The sequence below is a fragment of the Cervus canadensis genome, chromosome 20 (genome assembly GCF_019320065.1).
Source record: "Cervus canadensis isolate Bull #8, Minnesota chromosome 20, ASM1932006v1, whole genome shotgun sequence".
Taxonomy (NCBI): domain Eukaryota; kingdom Metazoa; phylum Chordata; class Mammalia; order Artiodactyla; family Cervidae; genus Cervus; species Cervus canadensis.
The window spans coordinates 40584355-40611117 of record NC_057405.1 but is presented as its reverse complement, the minus strand read 5'-3'; the positions used below and the strand labels follow the sequence as shown (position 1 = coordinate 40611117).

Below are 26763 nucleotides of genomic sequence, written 5' to 3'. Positions count from 1 at the left end.
AATTCTTAACACAGTTGAAAAGTTTAGGAATCCTGGACAGTGTGGTTTAGGAATTCTAACTAGTCTTACTTGTGAAACAAGACCAAAGTTTTGGATTTAATAATAGAAAGTTCATTTTCCTCACATTTATGACATCAGACTTTATACCAGAAATTATATTGATTATGCTCTTAAATCTGACAGCTTATTCATAGTAGTACTAATCTTATTACACAATTTTTATATTTCATCAAGATCGATTTAAAAATTCAAGTAATATGCTAATAGATTCTCCAGCTTTTTCTTGAATGGCTAGATATTTGGAGCAAACATATTTTTTTGCTAGAAATATGTGAATAATCAGTTATGTATATTTGATGCATACAAATATGTTTGTCATTGTGTTGTTGTTTAGTCATTAAGTCATGTCTGACTCTTTTGCAACCACATGGACTATAGCCTGCCAGGCTCCTCTGTCCATGAGATTCTCCAGGCGAGAATACTGAAGTGGGTTGCCATTTCCTTCTCCAGGGGATCTTCCCTCCTAGGGATCAAACCTGTGTCTCCTGCTTGGCAGGCAAATTCTTTACCACTAAGCCACCTGGGTGGCCCCATAAATATGTCTACTCCTCCATACAGTGCCAATGATGCCAAAGTCTACAGTGTCTACAGTTTTTCCTGTGCCAGTGAGGAGATGGTCAAGGCTTTGCTTTAACTGAGCTTGTTTTGCAATTGTTTGTCAAGGCAGTCACCTCTTAAAGAAACTCACATACTGCAGGATAGAAGTGCTTCCAAATCCATCTTCTCCCAAAGAATGATATCTATTTAAGTTTATAGTCGACAAAGGATGAGATGGTTGGATGGCATCACTGACTCAATGGACATGAGTTTGAGCAAGCTCCAGGAGTTGGTGATGGACAGGGAAGCCCAGTGTGCTGCAGTCCATGGGGTCACAAAGAGTTGGACATGACTGAGTGACTGAACTGAACTGAAAGGTCTACAGAGGCTTGCAGAGATGCTGAATTCCACTAGAGCTTTAGTGGGTCACGTTTGCACTAACTGAAGAATTTATTCAAGATAGTTTGTGCATTAAGCCCAAGTGTTCTGCTCAAGGGAAAATGAATGGAAGCAGGTGAATTGGCGAAAGCTCTTGGAGGATAGAAATTCTATTAACTTTCTTCAGCCCTTTTTGGCCCTACTCTCATTAATTGCAAAGCATTTCCTGTTTCATTGTCTCCAGCGAACAGCAATGTGTCCAGCAGAGCCAATGATTAGCATATTGTATTTTCTTGATATTTTTATTATTGTTTTGTACTCTGTAGTGTTGGAGAAGGGCATGGCAACCCACTCCAGTATTCTTGTCTGGAGAACCCCATGGACAGAGGAGCCTGGTGTGCTATACTCCGTAGGGTCGCAAGGAGTAGGACACAACTGAAGAACTTAGCACACATGCATGCACTCTGTAGTGTTATTTCAGGCCAAACAGCTGCCCAGTAAACCACATTATAAAATTTCCTCCACGGTCACTTCAACTTGTATAAAGGGAGAGTTGATTGTTAACTTGGTAGCTTAGTACCGAGGAGGTGTGCTGAATGTGTAACACCAGTGGTTAGCCGTAGCAATTCTATTAAATGTTGTTCCCATTTTGCAGATAAAGGAATTGTAGCTCAGAGAATATGGCTTAATTAAATAATAAATATCAAGATCCATTTCCTTTAATAAGTATTCATCTAGCTTTGCTCTGGGACGCACACATATATACACAAATTTTCAAAACACTAGTAGGATAAAGGTGAATCAAGCACAGTCTGGATCAGCATTCAATGCGCAAAACAGAAACCTCTGGATAGTTCAAGGGAAAGTGGATTTAAATGCAGAGAGTGAAGAGCAGGAGGAGTGAGAATTAGGGAGGACTGTGACTGCTCTCTTGTTTTGAGGTCACAACCCTGCAGATGTGATTCAGAGGTCAATAAACAAATGTCTTTACCTTCTTACTGACTGATGTCCCAGCAGATTTTTACCTGCCAAAGTGACAACTAGAAAGTGGAAGATCACGTCCAGATACTGCTGGAAACAATTGCTCCTCTAGAGCTTGCTTTTGTTGTTATTTAGTCGCTATGTTGTGTCCAACTCTTTTGTGGGTCCATGTACTTTAGGCTCCTCCGTCCACTGAATTTCCCAGGCAAGAATACTGAAATAGGTTGCCATTTCCTTCTCCAGGGGATCTTCCCGTCCCAGGGATCAAACCTGCATCTCCTGCACTGACAGATTCTTTACCCCTGAGCCCTCAGGGAAGCCCGGTGCTTGTTTAGCAGCTGTCATTGCGCAGAAGGTGACTGCCGCCTCCTTTTAGTCCTTTAAATCTTACTCAAGTGGCTCTTACATAGATCTCTCCTATTAAGAACCCTAGTGGTAAGTTTCCTGTGGTTTAGCCTTCCATGCCCTGCTCTCTTAGTTGGGCATGAAGTGGGTGGAAATGGATGCCAGGCCCAGCACCAACAGATCATATGGAACACTTTGACTACAGAAACCTCTGCACTCAAAGAGCTCACAGTTTAGTAGTGAAAGCAGGTGAATTAAGAGGCAGTGTTAGTATCTCATGGTAGGTGCAGTGATGGACTCCAGCACTGTGATGGTAGAGGCAAGCTTTTATGGGAGAGTAGTGGGATGACGCTACCAGTGGGGATTCCCCAGTGGCTCCGATGGTAGAGTCTGTCTGTAAAGCAGGAGACCTGGGTTTGATCCCTGGGTCAGGAAGATTCCCTGGAGAAGGAAATGGCAACCCACTCCAGTATTCTTGCCTGGAGAATCCCATGGATGGAGGAGCCTGGCAGGCTACAGTCCACGGGATTGCAAAGAGTCCACACAGCTAAACAAAGAGTCGACATGCCTGAGCGACTTCACTTTCACTTTCCTTTCTTTCAGTGGGATGAGAAGTGAGGAAAAGGATCAAAAGAGCTCCCTGGAGAAGGTGTTGCCTGAGCTGATTCTTAAGGGTTCAGTATGAGCAGATTATTTTTAAAAGCGGGAAAAAAGGAATAGAATCAACAAATAATAAAACAGCACATGAATATGAATAGACATGAAGGGGATGGAGGGAAGTGACATGGTACTAAGCAGAGAGATGGGGACAGTGGTTTCAGATTTTCCTGGGATCATATTAGCATCATCTGGAAGGTGAATTTGAAAATATGAAGCTGCACAGCATTGGGTATAAATATTTCAGGACTTGGGGTGTGGTAAGAAGTGAAGGAATCAGACTTCCGGTTTTCAGTTTCACATATAAAAAACTTGGAAGTTGCTACTCTGTCCTAACAAGGAAAAAATGGAACAGATTGAAAAGTCAATGACTATTCTTAGATTTTTAAAGATGATACCAGGATACAGGGCAATCCCCTACCTCCAAGACTGGAGAAACAGGTGAATACAGGCAGCCTTGACTTAGTGGGGCAGAAACTCTCGATCAGAAACCAACGTGGGAACCAATGCTGGAGATGGACAGCCTGAATTATAATTGACAAATTGCTGGAGGCTCACTGTACAAAATTCTGAGAGTGAAAAACTCCAGTGAGGGTGCAGGTATAGGGGGCCATCCACACTTCGGTGAGATTTACCTCCAGAATCTTGGCCCAAGTTCTCTCAGTGAGTATTTGAGAAAAATCCCCTTGTGTTTGCTTCAGGGGTGGGGGAAAGGAACCATTTTTAATTATGCCAGAGCACTGTGCTCTGGTCATCAAGGCTTGCTGTCAGGAGAACCCACGACCTCTGCACTTAAAGAGCTCTCAGTTTGTAAATTAAGAGACAATTTTAATATCTCCTGGTAGGTACAGGTAACCAGAGCCCAACCGGCTGGGTATTACTAGAATCTAACTGACCTATGTGGAGAAAGAAAGGACAACTCACTCCAGTATTCTTTCCTGGAGAATCCCATGGACAGAGGAGCCTGGCAGGCTACTGTCCACGGGGTCACGAGAGTCGGACACGACTTAGCGACTAAACTACCACAATTGACCTAAGGAAAGAAAATTCCCAATTTTAGTCTTCAACGTGGGAGAAGAGAAATATCCAACTCTGGGCACTTTAGCCATGTTGTTCTACCTAAGTGGGGAGAAAAAAGTTAAAAAACAAAAACCAAACACTTGTGAGTGCACAGTCAAAAGGCAGGATCATTAAAAGCACAAGAGCCAGTCCACTGGACTACAGAACGCTTTACCCTGCCCCACAACTTACCATTATGTTACTGAAGGCTTTTTACAATAGTTCCTTTTACCTGGTAGGTCATCCCTGGCTATTATGAAAAAATTATAATGCATAGCTGAAAAAAGGTAGAAAACACAATTTGAAGAGACAGAATAATCATCAGAATGATACATGACAGGGATGCTGGAATTATTAGACTGGGGATTTAAACAACTATGAGGAATATGCTAAGGGCTTTAATAGATAAACTGGAAAGCAGGTTAAAACAGGTGGGCAGTGTAAGTTGAGAGGTGAAAATTCTAAAAAAGAAGCAAGAAAGAAATGCTAGAGATCAAAAACACAGTGACAAAAATGAGGAATGCCTTTGACAGACTTTTTAGTAGACTGGACACAGCTAAGGAAGAATCTCTGAGCTTGAGGATATATCAATGGAAACCTCAAAACCCGAAATGCAAAGAGAACAAAGGAAAAAAAGCAGAACAGAATTTCCAAGGACTGCAGGGCAACTACAAAAGGTGTATCATACGTATAATGGTAACGCCACAAGCAGGAGAGAAGGAGAGAGGAAATGAGCGGTGTCACAGTGAGGAAAGGAAGGAATCAAGTATTATGTCCTTGTTGTGGGCTTGGATACCTGAGGGGACACCGGCGGTTAAGTTAGAATTTTAACCCAAGTCTGCTTGATTTCAAAGGCAGTGCTTCTTTCTCTTTTACACCATCTTAACTGTGACCAAGTTATTCTGTGTTTAAAGATGTGTCTAATGGCATCATTTGTAAGATATGTGCTTATGTGTGCATATTCCTTTTTCACAACAAAAGAAGCATGACCTTCAAATGATTCTCAAAGTTGAAAAATCTCTGAGCTAAGACTTTTGGTTCAATAAATCGATAACTGTTGCTCATTCAGTTTTGTTCTAGAGATCAAAATGCTCACTCAGGAGTATATTTTAAAAGCGTACCAAGTAGTTCTGCTTTAGGTAGTGCTGTAGGTTAAAAATTCTTCAAGAACGCCCTGCCATGAAACACCAAAGTCTTGAATAAATCACAGTGAAAATATGTCTAGATGATCTGCTGAACTCTAGTGAACATAAGACAAGTCCCAGCAGAGACTAGCACACAGAGTCTACTTGAAAGAAAAAAGAATTTAAGTGAAGTTTGAATGGTTCTGCAGGTTAAATGTTGACTGTAAGAACCTAGGTGGCACTAGTGGTAAAGAATCTACCTGCCAATGCAGGAGACAAGAGATGAGGGTTCAGTCCCTGGGTTGGAAAGATCTCCTGGAAGAGGGCATGGCAACCCACTCCAGTATTCTTGCCTGGAAAATTCCATGGGCAGAGGAACCTGGTGGGCTGCAATCCATGGGGCTGCAAAGAGTTGGATGCAGCTGAGCACACACACACACAAGAATCTAGAATTTGGGAGAGTAATGGTTGCTGGGGCTATGGGATTGGCAGGAGCAGGCATGAGGCTTGCACACACTGAGGGCAAGTTGGTGACTGATGAGAACCTGCATTCCTCCAAGTGCTGCATCCTTAGGGGAAGGTTGTGCTGGGAAAATCCCAGCTGGTCAGTAAACCTTCAAGGAAACCTGTCTGCCCCTCCCATGCGTGCTTGCTCAGTTGCTTCAGTTGGGTCTGACTCTTTGCAACCCCATGGACAATAGCTTGCCAAGCTCCTCGGTCCATGGGATTTTCTAGCAAGAATACTGGAGTGGGTTGCCGTGTTCTTCTCCAGGGGATCTTCCCAACCCAGGGATCGAACCCCCGTCTCCTGCTTCTCCTGCATTGCAGACAGATTTCTCACTGCTGAGCCACCAGGGAAGTCCGCCTCTTCCATATTCAGGTATGAAAATAATAGTAGTAATAATAATATCAATATTGATAATGATGATGATAATAGTCTTCCCTGATACTCTGAAGTAATAATTGTCTCACGTGTCTGACATTTGCATATACATACCTTCTACAGGCAGAGAAACCATGAGATGAGAAATTAAATTAAAGCCAAACTAGGTTGATGGAACCTGGTAGGAGCTAATATAGATCTTGCCTGGAGAGAAGCATCCTCAAGATAGCTCTTTCAGGATTCCCAGTGATTAATAGTAGCCAAATATAAACTCACTGTAAACAAGATATCATGAACAAGGTCAGCAGAGACAGGCCCTCAAGGACTCAGAAGCAGAATACCTCTGAGTAAAATGGTTATGCTATCAAACAATGTTATTAATGATGGAATTATAATGAGCAAAGGCCAAGCAACTAGCAAATTAAAGTGTCAAGAGAACCTATTTTATACTCATTAGATTGGCATTAGGAAAATTGACAATACCAAGTGTATGAGGAATAGCCAGAACTTTCCTGCATTACTGGTGGAAGGAAGAGTATAAATTGGTACAATTTAATCTCACCTCTTCTAACAGAAGAGGAACTAAAGAGCTTCTTGATGAAGGTGAAAGGGGAGAGTGAAAAACCTGGCTTAAAACTCAACATTCAAAAAACTAAGATCATGGCATCCAGTCCTATCACTTCATGGCAAATAGATAGGGAAAAAGTGGAAACAGTGTTTGATTTTATATTCTTGGGCTCCAAAATCACTGCAGATGTTGACCGTAGCCACAAAATTAAAAGACACTTGCTCCTTGGAAGAAAAGCTATGACCAACCTAGACAGCATAATAAAAAGCAGAGACATCACTTTGCCAACAAAGGTCCATCAAGTCAAAGCTATGGTTTTTCCAGTATTTATGTATGGATGTGAGAGTTGGACCATAAAGAAGGCTGAGTGCCGAGGAATTGATGCTTTCAAAATCTGGTGCTGGAGAAGACTCCTGAGAGTCACTTAGACAGCAAGGAGATCAAACCAGTCAATCTTAAAAGAAATCAACCTTGAATACTCACTGGAAGGACTAATGCTGAAGCTGAAGCTCCAATACTTTGGCCACCGATGTGAAGAGCCGACTCATTGGAAAAGACCTTGATGCTCAGAAAGACTGAGGTCAAGACGAGAAGGAGGCTGCAGAGGATGAGATGGTTATATAGTGTCACTAACTTGATGGACATGAATTTGATCAAATTCTGGCAGATAGAGAAGGCCAGGAAAGCCTGGCATGCTGCAGTCCATGGGGTCACAAAGAGTTGGACACGACTAAGCGACTGAAGAGCAACTATGCAATGGTGGGCTATACGATAGTGACGGTGAACTGTAGCTATGTACAAAATGTTTATATTTCAAATCCCACAAACCTCAATAACACCATTATGTGATGACATTCACTGTGACATTTGTATAAAGTTTACATGGCGCCTGCTAAGTCACTTCAGTTGAGTCCGACTCTTTGTGACCCTCTGGACAGTAGCCCACCAGGCTCCTCTGTCCATGGGATTCTCTAGGTAAGAATATTAGAGTGAGTTACCATGCCCTCTTCCAGGGAATCTTCCCAACCCAAGGATCTAACTCGCATCTCCTGTGGCTCCTGCATTGCAGGCAGGTTTTTACTGCTGAGCCACCGGGGAAAGCCAGGTATATTTGTATATGTAGTATTCTTGCTTGAGAGAGGAGCTTGGTGAACTACAATTCATGGTCTCTCAAAGATTCGGACATGACTGAGCAACTAACACACATAGCAAAATAATAAAATATAAAAATAAATAAAATATGCAAAATATAAAATAATAAATATATTTTATATTCATAATATTTATAATATAAAATGTAAGCAAAAGAAATGCTTATATTTGAAATAAAATATGAAATTTGAAAATGTGGGTAAGTGAAAGAATATGAAAATACAGTAAACTTCAAGGTTACCAGCACATTCTATTTCTTAAGCTGAATGGAGGGCACATTTTAGTATTCTTTTTAATGTATATACATTATTTATCTTCTTTTTATGTTTAAAAATGTCATGATTTAAAAACAACTATGTCTTCTTTTCTACTTGACTCGTTTCTGTTTTGTAATAATCTTTTGATGAATGAAAACCGCAAATTTATAAAAGAAGTAAGACACTGACATAGACTAAGACACATTTTACCAATTTATTATTAGAAATACCGTGGTGTTTTCATAGTGTATTATTCTCAGAGATAGAAATTTCTTTGCCAAAAAAATGGTTGTTGACTCAAAAGCCAATGTACAAAATCACTAATTAATTTCTTATGCTCATAAAGTGAAAGCGTTAGTCGTTCAGTCATTTCTGACTTTTTGCAACCCCATGGACTGTAGCCTGCTAGGCACTTCTGTCCTTGGAATTCTCCAGGCAAGAATACTGGAGTCACCAGCCATTCCCTTCTCCAGGGGATCTTTCCTACCTGGGGATTGAACCCAAGTCTCCTGCGTTGCAGGCTGATTACTGTCTGAGCCAACCAAGTCTTTAATGCTCATGTGTTCCCTAAAAACAAAATAGTGTTTTCAAATCTTTTGAATCTTATTCAAGAAAAAATTTAAATTAAGAAAATAGATTTACAATTATTTCAGTTTCTTTTCTTTTGTTCCTATTTATGCTCTATGTAGTATCCAGAAATATGTTAATTATTATGATGCCACTCAAGAGAGACTTCTAGTGGATGGATTTTTAAAAGGAGACTTTTGTAGTCAGCTCAGCATGGAATTTTGAACCATCAGGTGCATTTATGCAGAATCTTAGGACTGTCAAATGTCGTAATCTGTTTGATTTAAGGATTCTATTCAGATTTGGGGGTGGACTTGAGATGCACTTATTTAGTCACAGGTAGGAAGAAAACACCTCTGCATCACTTCAGATGCAAATCTTGCACGGGAGAGTTCTTATTGAAAGAGAAGATGGCTTTGTGATAGCCCTGTTTTCCTCCTGTGAGATGAGAATGGATTATGCGAGTTCCATTTAACCTGACAAAATGCGTGTGCAAATTTTCTTACATTACACTTCCAGGTTTTTATTTTGCTTAAGCACATTTCCTTTTTTTGGTAGCTGGAATAAGGAGAGTGTTCAGAGTAAAGCTGATAATAAAGAGAATAAAATGAGTTTGATATGTGACAGTCCTTACATTATAGATGTCTACATTGAAAATTAATAAAACATTTTAATTTAAATATAATTTAATACACACATATCTAACATAGATTCATTGTGCAACAAATTTCTCAGGTCTTTTATTTATATTTCTTGGTTTATAATGACTGTCAGGAATTTGCAAGCTTGAAATGTGGCACTCTTAGAAACACTGAAATTCCTATCAACAACCAGTTCTTAAGAAAGATGCGTTTTGTTACATATTCCTTCAGTTTCCATATGAAATTTACAGTGTTAATTGCAGTAAGGTTCTTTTTTCTTTTTCTCCTTTGCTATACAGATAATCTCATTTAAGTGTGTGAAATAACAAATTTGTTTCCTTAACCTTCCCTTCACCTTCTCAATGTTTTAAAGTGTGTTTTGATTTTATCCCCCTCTGTGTTACTCTAGGATAGTTTCCCAGCACGATTTGGAGGAATTCATTTTGTTAACCAACCATGGTACATCCATGCCCTGTACACCGTGATCCGGCCTTTCCTGAAGGAGAAGACTCGGAAAAGGGTATTTATTTGCTTCTTTGTTTTTGTTTGTTTGTTTGTTTCCTTTCTGCTCCCCATTCAATAAGTTCTCATGCATACTGTGTGTATAATGTTTGCTACAGCAAAAGTGTGCTTCTATACTGAATATATATTTAACATAAAAGATATTTTACAAAATTTAAAACCTTGTGATTAATTCTGAACAGTGTATCTGTGAAAGAAATATTTAAAAACTAACTCTCTTGCTTTTCCACAAATGGGGAGAACATTTTAGCACATTCATCATATATTAAAGCCTCAGTTTAAAAGTAAAAAAACAAATTATGCCATGTTACTGTATTGCTATTGGTACACTTAGTTTCAAGCAACATTTAGACAAAAGTTTTTAATATGTTGATAAATGGGTGTTAGTTATTTCACAATATGTATTGCATTATATATGGTGAATTTTGTGATATTTAATATAATTTTGTAGTGATTGTCATGAGCAATCATACATTACAGACAGAATGTTCATGTGTAGAAATTTTAATATTTCTTTAAATTACAGATAACTTGAATTCCAAGATTTAGTTTTATCCAACAACTAGGATATTCAAAGGATGTTCCAAAATAATCATTTTCCTGAGAATATAAAAATTTATGTAACTCATTTAACACAGTACATGTGCTCAATCACTCAGCTGTGTCCAACTCTTTATGACTCCATGGACTGTAGTCCACTGTAGGCTCCTCTGTCCATGGAACTTTTTGGACAAGAATACGAAGCAGGTTTCCATTTCCTCCTCCAGGGGATCTTCCTGACCCAGGGATGGAACCTGCATCTCTTGTGTCTCCTGCCTTGGCAGGGGGACTCTTTACCAGTATGCCACCTGGGAAGCCCCCAAACTACAATACCAAACACATTAATCATTATGATGATTTTGAAGTGCATTTAATATACATTATTTCATCTTATCCTGCAAACATCTCTGAAAAGTATGATTAGTAGCATCATTTTCTATTTCAAAGCTGAGGAAAGTAAGTTTTAGGATGGATAAATAACTTGCTTACTCATTTACACAGCTGTAAAGTTGTAGAGTTAACATTTGAATCTAAATAGCTTCGCATTTAGAGATATTTTTACCACTGTGCTGTGACCAATTTTCAAATGATTAGTTCCACAGTAAAATATAGTTACTTCTAAATCCATGCAGAAGATAATTTCCCATGTTTCTCAGTGAATGAGAAGGCACTTCGGGTAGGTTAGTGCCATAAAGCCTTACTGTAAATGTGAAAGTGAAGTCATTGTTAGGTGTGTGTTGGTTTCAAACATTTGTGAACAGAGAGTATTCTGCTTATGAATTTGTTGAATATGTTTTAGTAATTTAGGAGGAAGAATTCTGTAGACAATGATAATTTATATCAGGAATTATTTCTATCAATCAAGATTGATCAGTCATCAAGATTCAAGTTAATTTGTTGTTGTTCAGTCGATAAGTCATATCTGACTCTTTGTGACCCCATGGACTGCAGCATGCCAGGCTTCCCTGTCCTTCAGTATCTCCCTGAGTTTGCTCAAACTCCTGTCCATTGAGTCAATGATGCCATCCAAACATCTCATCTTCTATTGCCCCCTTCTCCTCCTGCTCTCAATCTTTCCCAGCATCAGAGTCTTTTCCAATGAATCAGCTCTTCGTATCAGGTAGCCAGAATATTGGAGTTTCAGCTTCAGCATCAGTCCTTCCAATGAATATTTGTAAATCAAGTTGATTTACAATTTATAGTTCAAAACAATGGATTGACATGCCTCAGAAATAACACTTTCAAGCAATCTTTTGTGAAGGGATGATCAGGTAATTCAAAGTACCTGCTGGGGTTTTTAGTACAAATTAGACCAGTGAACGCTAATGTAGCAATCACTCTACACCACATGCTGTTCTAAGTGTTTTCAATATGTTAACTCATTTAGTCCTTCCAACAAGGCTTTAGGGTAAGCATTATTATTTTTCTCCTTTTATAGATGGGAAAATGAGGCATGGAAAGTGAAACCATTTGCTCTAAATCTCAGCTAGGAGATAGTAGAACTGAAAATACAGATTTACTGGGAAGACTGTTCCAGGTTCAGGAATGGCAGAGGCAGTGGTTCTTGGGTAGAAACAAGCCTGGAATATTTGACAAATAGCAAGGAGGCCTTCCCAGAGGGCACTAGTGGTAAAGAACCTGCCTACCGATGTAGGAGACATAAGACAGGTGAGTTCAATCCCTGGGTCAGGAAGATCCCCTGGAGGAGGTCATGGCAACCCACTCCAGTATTCTTGCCAGGAGAATCCCATGGACAGAGGAGCCTGGTGGGCTATAGCCCATAGGGTCCAAAGAGTTGGACACAACTGAAGTGAGTTAGCACACACGCAAGGAGGCCAGAAAAGTTGGAGCCAAATGAGCTATTAGAGAGGATAGTAGGGCGTTGGATGGGTGGGAACATGGTGTGCCAGCTCTTGGAGGGCCTTGTACACTGCCATCAGATCTGGGCTTTCAGTCAGAGTGAAATGAGTAGCATTTAAAAGACTGAGTTCAGGGTTGACTTGTTGTGACATTATTTTGACATGATTCTGCTCTGTTGAAAAGACTGGAGAGTGTCAAATCTATAAAACAAGGAAAGCTCTAGGTTTGGGAGTTATTTGGTGGAATTTGATGAGTTTGACAATGTCTAGAAGAAGACATTGCTGGCACTATTCTAGATGGAAGTGAGGTATTTGAATTTTACCATTTTAATTAAAACTACATGATTTGGGAATTTTTGTATGAGAAAATAATTATAAATTAAAACACCCTTAATTTCTGCTTATATAATCAATGCAAAATACAATGCTATTGTTATATTTCCTTCCTGGAATCCCAAGTGATTCAGCCTTACAGTATTACTCAAGCACCTTATAATGCAGATGCTATGTTCTGAAAAGCTGGTAAAAGAAAACCTAAAGAAAAGTTGTGAATCATCTTTTACAAATGGACATTTAGTTCTTCAGTTTCTTAAATTAAAGCAGACTTTGAGTTTCCAACATGCTGGGCTGATGGGAATGTCAACCTTAAGTGTTACAGAGATCCCTTCTCAAAATTTCACCAATGTCTGGAACATTTCGTGTATAGCCAAACTTACAATCCATCATGGCCACTTTTGACGTGTTCACTGTTCAAACTAATATTAGTTCCTTGAATTAAGGTCTCTTTTTGGACCCAAACATCTTTATTGATGTTAGAATCCAATGACTAGGTTTCAATCCACTATCCCAGTGAACTTTTTAGCTGGTCCATGGACGTGGTCCTGCCAGACCCCAAGAGCTGACAGGAAACTGATTTTCCTACTAGTTGTCACAGCTTCTACTTCTTCCTCAGTATCATGGACTTTCTCTTCTACTCCTTGCTAATTCTTAAAAATATTTTACCCTCCTCTTCCTATAATTATGGTCTCCTACCATAATCTCTTTAATGGCACAGCTTAGGAAAATAAAATATTAAGCTTTAAAAAATTTTAATTAAAAAATTCAGCCTAAGTATCATTGTAAGGTAATCTGAGGCAAAAGAGCCCCTATGGACCAGACTTCTTGAGTGAAATGGAGGAAGAAAAATATATAAGGGGGAGAATGTAGTAAAACTTCAATAAGATGAGACAAATGTGTGCGTGGATGCTCCAGCAGATGAGTCGCAGGAGATGTGTTCACTGAAAGTGTTCAGAGAGGATTTGAAAGGATTTACTCTAAGAGAAAGGAGAAGCTGATGGGGGATTGTGAGCAGACTAATATGATCTGACTGATGTTTTGACACAGTCCTTCTGGCTTCTGTGTTGAGAGTAGAGTCCTGGTGGCGAGTGGAAGTAGGGAGAGCAGCTAGGAGGCTGGTGCAGTAATACAGTGGAAAGGATGATAGGAATTGAGTTAGGGTTGTAGCAGTGGGGTTGTTCAGATGTTTGAGTGCAGGATAGATTTTGGAGGTAGCACCAGAAGAATTTACTGACAACTCAATGAGAGAAGTAAAAGGTGAGTCAGAGGTTTTGGCCTGAGTAACTAGAAGCATATTTGTACCGTTAGCTGACCTTGAAAATAGGGAGAATCAGATTTAGGGGAGAAAGTTATAAGTTCCGTTTTGGACACGACATGTTTGAGGTGCCCATTGATCATTTAAGTGGAGGTGTGACACAGAGAGTAAAAGTAGTAATATGAAGTTCAAAAGAGAGGTCTGGATTCAGGGTACACATTTTCAGTGTATGGACGATATTTAAACCTTGTATTTGTTCAGTCACTAAGTCATGTCTGATTCTTTGTGACCCCATGATCGGCAACACGTGAGCCTTCCCTGTCCTTCAGTTTCCCAGAGTTTGCTCAAATTGATGTCCATTGAGTTGGTGATGCCATCCGACCATCTCATCCTCTGTTACCCTCTTCTCCTCCTGCCCTCAGTCTTTCCCAGTATCAGGGTCTTTTCCAATGAGTGGGCTCTTCGAATCAGGTGGCCAAAGGATTGGAGTTTCAGCTTCAGCATCAGTCCTTCCAATGAATATTTGGGGTTGATTTCCAAATTACCTGAGTGCATTTAGGGAAGATAATAAATCCAAGAACTGAAGCCTGAAGCTCTCTGATGTTAAGATATTGCAGAAGTGGAACAACCAGCAAAAGGGACTACAGAAGGCATCTATCAGATAATAGGAAACCAAGAGATTCTGGGAGAAAATTTTCATTGAGGAGAATCATCTACTCTACCCAGTGCTACTGAGAGTTTAAGAAAAATAAGGATAGAGAATTATTCGACACTGAATTTAGCAGTGAGAAGGATCTTGACAAGAGCTATTTCCGTTGTAGTGGTGGGAGGCAAACCTATTTGGATTGGATTCAGGAAAAATGGGACAAATGTACTTGGGCAATGAATATAGATAATTCCTTTGCTGAGTTTTGCAGTAAGAGGAAGGAGAAAATAGGATAATAACTGGAAATAGAAGTAGGGTCAAGATAGGTTTAATGTATCTGTTTGGGGAGGGGGAGGCAAGAGTAGAGTTGCTATGTTTGTTCTTTGATGGAAAACATGCAGAACAAAGAAGAAATCTGATGATGTGAGAGAGACAAGAGATCATTGCTTGGGAAATAAAACTGAGTGGAAGAGAGGATGAATTCTAGTGCACAGGTGGAGGGGTTGGCCTTTGTAGAGTGGATTCTTCCATTGTGCTGGGAGCAAAGGCAAAGCATATGGACACAGATGCTAGTGGGTGGATCTCATCTGGTTGCCCTGTTTTTTTTCTGGGAAAGAGGAAACAAGGCCAAAGCTGAGAGCGATGTTGAGGGAGGAGGTAGCAGAGTGTTGGCAAAAAGAGAAGTAGTGTGAATTACATTTACTGTTCTATGGATTTATCACCATAACTCTTGCATGACTTGAAAGAGAAAGTTTCTGATGTGAAGCAACATGTCTGATGAAAGAAAGGTTGTATACCTAATAAAGTAGGGATTTCAGGCACTAGAATTTCATCTTCCCAGGAAAATTATAGGGGTGTGTGTGTTTTCCTAGGCTGTTGTGCTCTGTAAATAGGAGCAGGAAGGTGGAAAATTTGCAAATAACCTGATTTAACTTGGGTCAGAAAGTATCTTCCACCTCTGTAATATTATGTATTCCACCAGCCACTTGCTGTGATCGTTTTGGCCAGTACCTGCTCTCACGTGCTTTTATACTCTTCCATAATTTATTAGTATTACTTGTTGATTGGTGACTCCCATTCTTCTCATTTTATTTGATATAGACTAAGGCTTCCCTGGTAGGTCAGACAGTAAAGCTTCTACCTGCAATGCGGGAGACCCGCGTTCAATCCCTGGGTCGGGAAGATCCCCTGGAGAAGGAAACGGCAACCCACTCCAGTACTCTTGCCTGGAAAATCCCATGGACTGAGGAGCCTGGTGGGCTACAGTCCATGGGGTTGCAAAGAGTCGGACATGACTGAGTGACTTCACTTCACTTCAGTCTTTCTTTGGCTTTCTTTGGGCTTCCCTGGTGGCTCAGATGATAAAGAATCTGCCTGCAGTGTGGGAGACCTGAGTTCAATCCCTGGGTTGGGAAGATCCCCTGGAGGAGGACATGGCAACCCACTCCAGTATTCTTGCCTGGAGAATCCCCATGGACAGAGGAGCCTGGTGGGCTACAGAGTTGGACATGACTGACCGACTAAGAACATGCACACATAGTCTTTGTTTTCCAAAATATTTACTTAAGTGGATTCTAAAAGTATGGAAATCAAGATGAATGTCTTAGCTCATTCATGTTGAACCTGAAATATGAGATTATTTCTAAGCCACTTATAAGCTATAATCTTTAAATAAATATATAAATCTATATAAGATGACAGTAGTACTTTATTAGAGAAGGCTGATCTGCAGTTTTGAGATTGATATAAAAGAAGAGAAAAGGGGTAGCTATTTAGGGAGAAACACATCTTGACTATGTAGCTTAAGTGATCCTCCAATTTAACTAAAAGCTCTGTGTAGCCAGTAATAACAATGGTTAACATATACACACAGCTTTACAGTTTCAACTCATTCCATTTATGATTTGAATGAGAAGCATGGAAATTTGTAGCAGAGAAGATGCTGGCAACATTACAGTACATAACTCCTTTGGGATGTGACTCTTCAGTCAACCTTTCATTGTGATGATACTAATCTACTTTTATTTACATCACATACTTTGCATTATAAAGCAGTAATTTAGTGGTTACAGTATTCTTATTTTTATTGATCATAACGACAAAGCCATACTGGTGACAGCTTTGGGGTTCAGTAACTTGAATGGGCTCAGCAGTTGATGAGTTCCTCATGAGAAAAGTCTGTTTTAATAGCATTCATTATGCTCATCATCAGCTTTGCACAACTAACACCAGGATGATGTACAGATCGAAGTAGGCACATTAGATTCTGCTCATGTTCTCGGCTATGAAGCAGGAAGCGAAATTTCCAGTTCCAGTTCTTTAAAAATGATCTGACCTTCTAGAAGCTTCTTACAGTCCCTGAGCCTCAGGATTTTTATATGAAATATTAAGATTATGTTACCAGCCTGCCTGTTTCACAGAGTAGAAGAGAGGCTTAAATATGTTAACAGACATGGAAAACTCTTGTTTTGGGTCCTTCTATCCTCAATCCCTCCTCCTACCCTACCCCACTCCCTGGCATCTACATGATATTTATTCTCCTCTGTGTGTTTTCCGCACCTTCTTCTTGTGTTTGTAGATATTTTTGCATGGTAACAACCTGAACAGTCTACACCAACTAATTCATCCTGAGATTCTGCCCTCTGAGTTTGGAGGAATGCTTCCCCCTTATGACATGGGAACCTGGGCAAGAACACTGCTGGACCACGAGTATGATGATGACAGTGAATACAATGTGGACTCCTATAGCATGCCTGTCAAGGAGGTAGAGAAGGAACTCTCCCCCAAGTCCATGAAGAGGTGAGCCGGGGGTACCTGGGAAGTGGGCTGGGCCAGGGTGGGGGCGCCTGATACAACTCCAGATTTTATATTTTTCTAAAGTAGATACTTGGTGGGATTTTAAAGCCTTTCATGCTCCTGTGTTTGGATGTCTAGGAGTTTTGAGTCAAAGATAAAGTCATTCGAGGTAACCTCAACTCAGAGTTCTGCTCCAGATTCACAGAGAGTCTAGCTGGCCCCTTAGAAGTCACCCAATCCAGTGGCTTTTCAAGCTGTACTTTAAGGTTCTGGTTGAGTCTCTCAGGGCAAGTGGGGTGGTGTGGGGACAGTGCCCCTCTCCACTGTGGTGAGACTGTCTAAACAATTTTTTTGGACTTCTGTGTAAGATTTCATTTGAAGAAAGGGATCCATAGCAAGCACACGCATACACACACACTTCAAACATTATCATTCAAAGCTTCTGTTCCTTTTTCAGTATCTGTGCCAGGTTTCTGTTTAAACATTTCTATCTAGCCATTCCTGGGGCAAAACCTTCTGTTTCCCTACGGCTTTAATCTTTACAGAATTCAATGTTGAGAATATCTAATTTTCTGCTTTGACTCTTATGGTGTTATTAGGCCTGTTTTCTCTCAATCAATGTGTATTTATTCAACACATGCTCTGTAATAGAAGCTTTCCTAAATGTTTTGGATTCAGTATGTATAAAACATATGTCCTGCCATAGTCTACTGGTGATTGAGGGCAGGGGGGTTGCTAGACAGATGCAAATGCAGAACTGACTCTGTGTTTGCGTTCTGTAGCAAACCAGAAGACTTCTAATTCTCATGCTACCCCAGGCTGTACCAGCCCAGGCTTCATTTGGATAATGGCAACAAGTATTATTTCTTGGTTGATTTCCCATCCTGGAAATACAGGAACCACAGTTCCTACAATTTTTCTTCACCTAGTTCAGGGAGGACCCAAGAGCATCTTACATGTCATCCCCAACATTGTCTTACATCCTCCTCTGATGACAATCTTGTGGTCTTTCAGTTACCACCGACTCATGCAGGGACAACCCTGTTGTTTTAGACTGACCTCTTTTATTTGTTGCTGTTGCTGGGGTGTGTGTGTGTGTGTGTGTGTGTGTGTGTGTGTGTGTGTGTGATGCCTTTCTCTCCCAGATTGCTCCACAACAACTTGGACAAAATGGGAAGGTCAGTGACATCTCCAGCTTTAATTTCTCCATTAATTGACAAGATTAGGTTTAAATGAAGTTCGGGCTTCTCAACTCATTTCCCTTTAAAACAGTTCTTCCTAATTTGAGTTTTATGCTCTGCTAAAAGGGTTCATTAATGGGCTCTCAAAGGAGTCTGTTAAGTGCTAAAAGTTGTATTAAAAACTGTGTGTGTATATATGTATGTATACATATATATGTGTGTGTGTGTGTGTGTGTGTGTGTATATTTCCCCAGTGGCTAGGAGGGTAGAGATTCTGTCTACAGTGCAGGACACCTGGAGAAGGGCATGGCAACCCACTCCAGTATTCTTGCCTGGAGAATTCCATGGACGGAGGAGCCTGGTGGGCTACAGTCGATGGGGTCACAAATAGTCAGACACTACTGAGTGGCTAACATATACACACATATATGTGTGTGTGTTTGTGTATATGGTGCATTTTTTTCTGGAGAGAAGGCATATTTCATCACATTCTCAAAGTTTTCTAAGAAAAAAAGTGGTTAAAAGCCATTGCCTAAGAATAGGTTCCTTCTGATAAAAATAAAAATCCTAATAATGATAATTATTACAACCTATCATTTATTACCAACTTCTCATGAGTTAGGCGCTTGTGTACTGTGCTTAGCTGCTCAGTCATGTCCGACTCTTTGCGACCCCGTGGACTCTAGCCCTCCAGGCTCCTCTGTTCATGGGAATTCTCCAGGCAAGAATACGGGAGTAGGTTGTCATGCCCTCCTCCAGGGGAATCGTCCCAATCCCGGGATCGAGCCCAGGTCTCCTGCATCACAGGTGAATTCTTTACCATCTGAGCCACCAGGAAGCCCAAGAATACTGGAGTGGGTAGCCTATCCCTTCTCCAGGGGAACTTCCCAAAGCAGAAACTGAACCAGGATCTCCTGCATTGCAGGCAGATTCTTTACCAGCTGAGCTACCAGGGAATCCCTGAGTTTAGCCCTTATGAGGTACTTTTTTTGGGTAAAATTCGTTTAGGTTTTATAGCAGCCCTATTAAACAGATATTTGTATCCCCCAAGTCGCATAGTCTATATGTAAAGGAACAGGATTCCAGTCTATGAAGTACAGAGTCTTGCACGCTGTGAATATAACTCTTTTCTGCTCTTCTGTAACAGCATGACACAGGGTGCCCTCACTCCAGAACTGAGCTCTCGGAGGATTCAGAGACAGCTCTCGTAGGTGGCCTCAGGTTTTTCCCCTTGCCAGCTAGCAATGCTTATTTCCTTCAGCCCCTCCTTCTGTGACTTGTTAACTAGTGCGGTCCCTTCCTCTGAGTACACTTCTCTCCATACCCTCTGCAGCCTTAGCTGTATCCTCATCACCTGCATTTCCTCCAAAATCTCTTGCCTGCTGTCTTTGCCTCTACCCTCATCCTTCTCCATTTATTATCCATGTGGCAATCAAAATAGTATTTTTAAAATGTAAATCGGATCATTTCACTTCTCTGCTTTGAATTTTTAAGTGACTATTAATTATACAATGCATGCAATCAATTTCATATTGTGATTTACAATATGCTGCATAATCTGCCTCTGCCTACCTCTTTCCTCCAAGTTTATCTCCCTTTTCTCTCCACCTTTCAGACACAGCATTTTTCTTTATTCTTCTTCAGCCTCTGCTTGGAATGCCCTTTTCCTCTATCTTCCAATGGCTGGCCCCAATCAAAGATCACCTCCTCCAGAAGGTCTTTTGGTTAGTCACCAGGTCTTAATAAGCTCTACTCTGCATTCTAGCCACTTCCAATCAATCATCTCCTTTATTTTCTTTATAGCTCATTATTAGCCTGTGAAACAATTGACTTGCCTTAATTATTTATCGCTTTCATCCTGCTTTGTAAGCTTCAGGGAGACTTCAGTGGCTTTGTCTGTCCTGTTCTCTCCTGAATCTACAGTGCCTGGAGTAGAGTGTGCTGCACAAAGGATGCTCACGAAGTACCAGTCAGAGGAATGAAGGAGTTCTCTGCTGTCTGTCAGTGGCCCCTTTTAAGTGCAGTGTTTGGAAAGGCAGAGGTGACATCTGATGCTATCACTGCTTCCGTTGAGATTCCAGAAGCCCTGGCGTTGCAGCATAGACCTCATTGGCTTCCTTTGTTTATTGTTCTCACTGTCGTGGTCGTTCAGGCAGCCAGGGTGCATTGCTGACTCATATTGAGCTCCTTAAAACTAGTCTCCTTACTTCTAGAGCTTTGTCCTCATAATTCTCTATTTCTATACTTACCTCTTTCTTCTAAGCACATTATTTTAATTGATTGACATCATCTTGTTAGATTTGGTTTGGGCGATCCACCTTTTGAAGTCTTTTTGGATCCTGCTTCTCTTTTCCACTTAATTAGGCCATTTTGTCCCCTGCAGACTTGGCTCATAGCATGATGACTTCCCCAACCCTGAGTTTCTTGCTGATTGGATTTTCAGACATGGGCAGATTGGAATTTCAGACACCCTTTGTTTGGTATAGGTTTTGCATCCTGTGAAGCTTATATGGTTCTATTTGAAAACTCCTGAAGAATGAGATCAAGAGAGTTGTTTCACATGATTTTTATCTTCTCTCTGGAAGGGAATAGCAGTTCCCCATCAAGGATGGGAGAAAACTGTTTCTAGATTTCACCTTTCCTTCATTTTCTTTTCTAGTTTTATATCATTTTTAGATTGAGAGGGGGAAAAATCATTCCTTCACAAATGGGTTATAGATAGCGATTCCTTCGGGTGAATTCAGCTTCTTGTATAGGAAGAAGAAATGGCAACCCACTTCAGTATTCTCACCTGTAAAATCCCATGGACAGAGGAGCCTGGCGGGCTGCAGTCCATGGGGTCTCAAAGAGTTGGACATGACTGTGCAACTGAGCATGATAGGAAGGAGATTATTTTCTGTGTAAATTTGAGGAGAGATAGCATAATCAAGTGAAAGAATACAAAGCACATTAGATTATGGGTAATAAGTGCTTCCACTTGATTAAATAATATTCAACATCTATTGTTACTCCCTGTCAAACCCTATCTAATGTTTTGTATATATCAACTCCTTTGCTTTTCTAAACAACTAATAAGGTGATGCTGTATCCATCTTATTGATGAGGAAACCCTGATACAGAGAAGGTAAGTAACTTCTACATGTTCCATAGCTACAAAACCACAATGCTAATATTGGAACACAGGCAATAGTATTCTGTAAGTCATTTCTTTAACTGCTACCATATACTATTTGCCAGAATTAATGCTGGGGATTATGCATTATTGCACTTGATCCTTAGTACATCTGTATGATGTAGATGGTATTTTCCCCATTTCACAAGTAAGGGAACAAAATCATAGGACATTGAAATAGCCTCCAGTTGGTCACGGAACTAGTAAATCACAGAAAGTGCAATTGGAATCCATTTCTGTCCAAAAATCTAGTCTTTCAAACACTAAGGTATAGCACAATATTGTAAATGCATAATAAATGAATAAATGATACCTGGATAATTAAAGTTAAACTACAGGTTTTCATGGGAAAAAGTTATTCATTGAAAGACAGCAGAGCCTGGAGACTAAGATGTCCTATGAGTTAATGACAGCTTCCTCTATTGTAGTTGAAAAAGACCAATTCAATAACCAATCACGCTCAAATAACCCTGTTGTTTTGTACAAGAGGGCAAAAAGAAAGTCTAGACTAAAACAACAGTATACTTGGGACAATTAAATACCAAAAAAATCTTAATCAGAAATTGTTTCTTTCTGTCTTATTTTATTGAGGAATTTCTCTGCATATGGAGCCAGCAGCATTCATAATCGGACAAGTCTAACATCTGTAGTACATGATAAAAACAAACTAGAAACTTAATCCCAGGTTGAATAGTGCACTGCAATTTAAAATATTTTATTAAAATTTCCATGAAAGAAAGAAAGAAAGAAAGTGAAGTCGCTCAGTCGTGTCTGACTCTTTGCGACCTCATGGACTGTAGCCTATCAGGCTCCTCCGTCCATGGGATTTTCCAGGCAAGAGTACTGGAGTGGGTTGCCATTTCCTTCTCCAGGGGATCCTCCCGACCCAGGGTTTGAACCCAGGTCTCCTACATTGCAAGCAGACACTTTACTGTCTGAGCCACCAAAGTAGTTAAGGAAAGTAACAATATATAATACGTGTGTATGTGTGTGTGTGTACAATGTGTGTTTTAATAGAACATTATATTTAGCAAATGCTAAATGTGTAGACTGTATGCTGTCTGGAGAGCTTTGGTGTGTACTTAATACTATTAGGATGTACCTCAACATTTGTATACTTTGTGAGATTTTACAATAACTTTTCTGTAAAGAATTTTTTTCTTCACAGGATAAATTGCTTTATCTTCATCACCCTCCAGTTTGAATGCTGACATCCAGCTTCTTTCAGTTTGGAAAGTATTTATTGGATAAGAATTAAGACATTGAAATCCTCCTGTGTCAGAGGCTCTGTGACACATATTGTGTCTGTAGCAAGGAGAGACACAGATAAAGTCCCTGCTTATGGAACTTATAGTCCAGTGGACACTAGTTGTCCGGTTAATACTCTAGTGCAGGACATTAAATGAACCTCTGCATATTTTAGCATGGATTCACCTTGGGGAAACAATTATTTCAGTTGAGTCTAAGAAAAATAATGTTACAGGTCTAATTATTAAGAGTTTTGTGCAGTTGTCAATGTGCTAAAGTATATTTTGTTCATGTACTGTTTTCTAAGATAAATTATCATTGCTCCTGTCCCTCTTTCTCTCTCTCTCTCCTGCACAGACACACAGACACACACACACCATATTCAACTGTGGCTAGGCTCCATTCTGATTTATGCATCTAATACCTATTATTGAGATAAAACAGTGAAAATGACTTAGAAAATAAACCTCCTGGTATAACTGTTCTCACCTTCCTCTTCATTCTCTCTTTGGAAATGAATTTAAGTTTATTTATGAAATGAAATGAAAGAGTCGATTTATCAGTTAATCTTGTAATTATTTTTGCTTTGATAATTCCTTCCATTGCTGTTCTTTTTCATTAGCATGTGTGGTTGTATTTTCACTTACAGTCTTTCTTTTTGAAAGTTAATGAGGTCTACTAAGACGCAAATCGTCCCAGCAATAGCCAAATGGCTGGAATGCAGCAGCAGGGGAAAAATTCATTACAGAGGAGAAATTTAAAAGGACGGCTGCTTCTTTAATGCCATAGCCATTAAGATGGCAGCTTCCTGCCACCACAGTAGCACGTTTCATTGACTTTCCTCCTTCTCAATTTCGTGTTGTTTCCTGGTGATGAATTGAGATGTAATTCCCACCTCCTATCAAAAGCATATGTAAGGGTTTTCACATGATTTGTTTCTCTAATAGTAAAGTACTGCTGCCTAAACAAGAGAGGATGTTAAAGTTTTAAACCATATCATAGATTTTCAAGAATAAGATTGATTTTATTCAGATGTTCTAGTGGAAAATTTAACAAAACTCATATGAAATATTGACTTTGTCCTATTGTGCTCCTTATGTATTTTAAAAAAGATGGTTAAAAATGCACATTCCTGTTGAAGTTGTTGCATAGAACCCTTGAAGCCAGAATTCAAGGCTCCTATTATTTCTACTTCATTTCTTATAATGGTAAATTCACCATAATAATTTCCCCTTTCGGTGATGTTCTCTTGGAATACATCAGTCCTGTACTAGAAGTTCTCAGTCTCAAAGAAAAGGCTCTTCTTGATTATAAAGATAAGAGCTTAAGCCAGTTGTTGTGTATTTAGAATCCTCCGCTGGGCACTGTTGTATTCAGGGACCAGAGGGGGTTGTTTCCTCTGAAACAATCACCGTGAGTGTGTCTCTGTCAATGTGCACATTCTCAGTTCATAAATCCCTTGTTGTAGAAGTCAATCCACATCCAAGAGAGAAGAAATAAAGGAGAAAAGACAGAGAAGAGAATATGATTATTTGGCAGTAAAGCGCTGACATTGGCTTTATCATTTCCAGATCCCAATCAGTCGTGGATCCTACAGTGCTAAAACGCATGGATAAAAATGAGGAAGAAAACATGCAACCTTTGCTGTCTCTGGACTGATAGCTTCTCTACCCTCTCCATGGATTAGAAACGGAAGGTACATGTTTTCAGCACCAGGGCCAGCGCTGTGGATGAATTACCAGCTGGAAACTTATTTATTCATGTTAATGTAGCATAATACATATTAAGGCATCAGGCTTTCCCATTTGCCTGAACCATGGGTGCCCTGGTCTGGATTTAAAGAAAAGTCAATAATTTATTCTGTAAGTGCCAAGTTCTTTGTAAATACAATGTAATCTTCACGTCAAGTTTGTAAATTTTAGTAGTAACTTAAATTGGAAGATTGACTTTTGAGTCCATGCCAGTGATATGAACTATAACAAGAACAGAAAAGACACATAAACAATCAAAGCTAATCAAATGTAGCCCTGTTTCCTATGAAGCCATATTTCAGCTATCATAGTGATTGTTTCATTGTTTTCCTCTGAAACTCTGTCATACTCAAATGTACGTTTAATGGGCACAGGGAGCTAAGTGATTCTAGGAAATTATTATGATAAATGTATTTCCTGTCTAGTGATTTTCAATTCACAGAAAATGTACCCTAGTGACTATCACTGGCCTTGAATTTGGGAGGCAAGAAATGGCAAATAACCTGGTAAACTCAACACTTGAACTCTTCTATATTGTTTAGTTCCTGAAGTCTTGTGAAAAAATATGTTCCTCAAAATAAGATGTGGAATTCTGAAAGAGAGTGGATTCTTTGTAAACTGCTGTCTTCACAATGTGTCCTTTACTTAAGATCCCATTATATGCCTGTCTGATGTACTTTAAGAACTTTATCCCGAAAAACTCTTTGACCAAGAGGAAGAGAACCGATACATGAGTAGTGTTTGACAGCTAATTTTGAACATAAATGTTGCCAAGTACTGATAAGGGGCTAATTTCTAATTCTTGTGACTGGTTGAAAAAATATATATATTCACACACACACATATATATTTTTACTGAGCTTTGGTAAATCTGTGATGTGACAGGCTTATAAAATAGATCATGCATACTCAATGATCTTAGAAATGTTATAGATTATTGTCTGAGATGTTAACTCTGGAAAACCACTTCCACTAAAGTTAATGAAAATGAGGTATTGTGAAACAGACTTTCTGTGAATTTATTTAAGGGAATTCAATTTAATTTGTAATGCAATCTTGTATCTGTGCCATTTCAGTGAAATATATTTTTTCTTCAAATAAAACAACAAGTCTCAACATAGCATAGGCAGTATCAGGTGACAGAGAATAATACTGTTTTTCTCAAATTCGGATTAATTATCCCAATGATCCTGGAAGTACACATTTTCTTCTCAGAAAAGATTTTAAGAACATATTGCATCTAGGAGACATAATGAAAGCTTCTGAGGGCATCTGAGAGTCTATGTTATAGTTTAAATCTAGATTTGGAATCCTTATGTTAAAGTTTTCTTTTCACAAAAATTTTGCAAGGATAGCACATCTTAAAAATTTAACTTTAAATTTCAAATTCTAGTGTGAAAAAGCAAGATTCTTACCACCTTTTCAGAGTGGTAGTTTTTGAGACTGAGACTTTACCATTAAAATATTGTCTTGAAAGAAAAATATCTCAAGGAACTTATGGAAAACCAACAGAAATAAAGGCATGTAGCAGCCTCTATATACCTTTTAGCCAAAAGCTTTAAAAAGTCCAGTTATAATTCTGCAGCCCAGAATCTTAAAATTAATATCAGTACATTATTCTGCCGTGTCACAAATGAACTGTCTAGTATTTGTAAAAATACATAAATACACATAGATACTATGAATGAAAGATACCTTTAAAATGCCAACCTCCAATCAAGTGCAGAAGAATAATGATGGTCAGGCACTCTGCTCTACCCGTAAAAGGTATAGAGATCAGAATGCACTGGAAGAAAAAGCCACAGTAACTCTAATCTTTCTAAGAACCCTGATCAAAGGTCTTATGTTTTTTTCCTACTTGACGTCATACATTTTTTAGCCTTGGGCTCTATATACTGTTCAAGCAAGTGTTAGACAGTATGATGCATTGGAATAAAATAGAAACAAACTAAGTTCAGAAGGCCAGTCAACTTTTCATTTTCTTGAGTTTCTTTGATATGCACCATTTATTGCCAAATTCAGACTTCTGCCGGCTTCAGATGTCTACCAGCATAGCCGGCTTTTTTCCCCTGTCATATGCTAGTGTCAAATGTAAAAATAACTTGGAAGGCATATTTTATATGTATACCTACCCACTTATAAGTACACTCTCTCACTCCCCAACATTTGGAACCTGCATTGGCATTGCTGCTCGACTGCTCTCCTTAAAATGAGCAATTGAGAGTTGTCTGGGTTGTGTGAAATATTT

At 39.5% G+C, this 26763-nt stretch overlaps 1 protein-coding gene across 2 annotated transcripts in view; it reads left to right on the top strand.

Moving 5' to 3' along the window:
- The window catches only part of CLVS2 (clavesin 2), a 73944-nt gene extending 48508 nt beyond the window's left edge, over window positions 1–25436 (top strand). For both annotated transcript variants that reach the window (XM_043439671.1, XM_043439672.1), the window contains exons 4-6: window positions 9619–9729; window positions 16946–17166; window positions 24336–25436. In XM_043439671.1, coding sequence (XP_043295606.1) covers window positions 9619–9729; window positions 16946–17166; window positions 24336–24423 — 420 coding nt within the window. In that variant the 3' untranslated portion in view covers window positions 24424–25436. The remainder of the gene's footprint in view (window positions 1–9618; window positions 9730–16945; window positions 17167–24335) is intronic.
- The last annotated feature ends 1327 nt before the right edge of the window (window positions 25437–26763 follow it).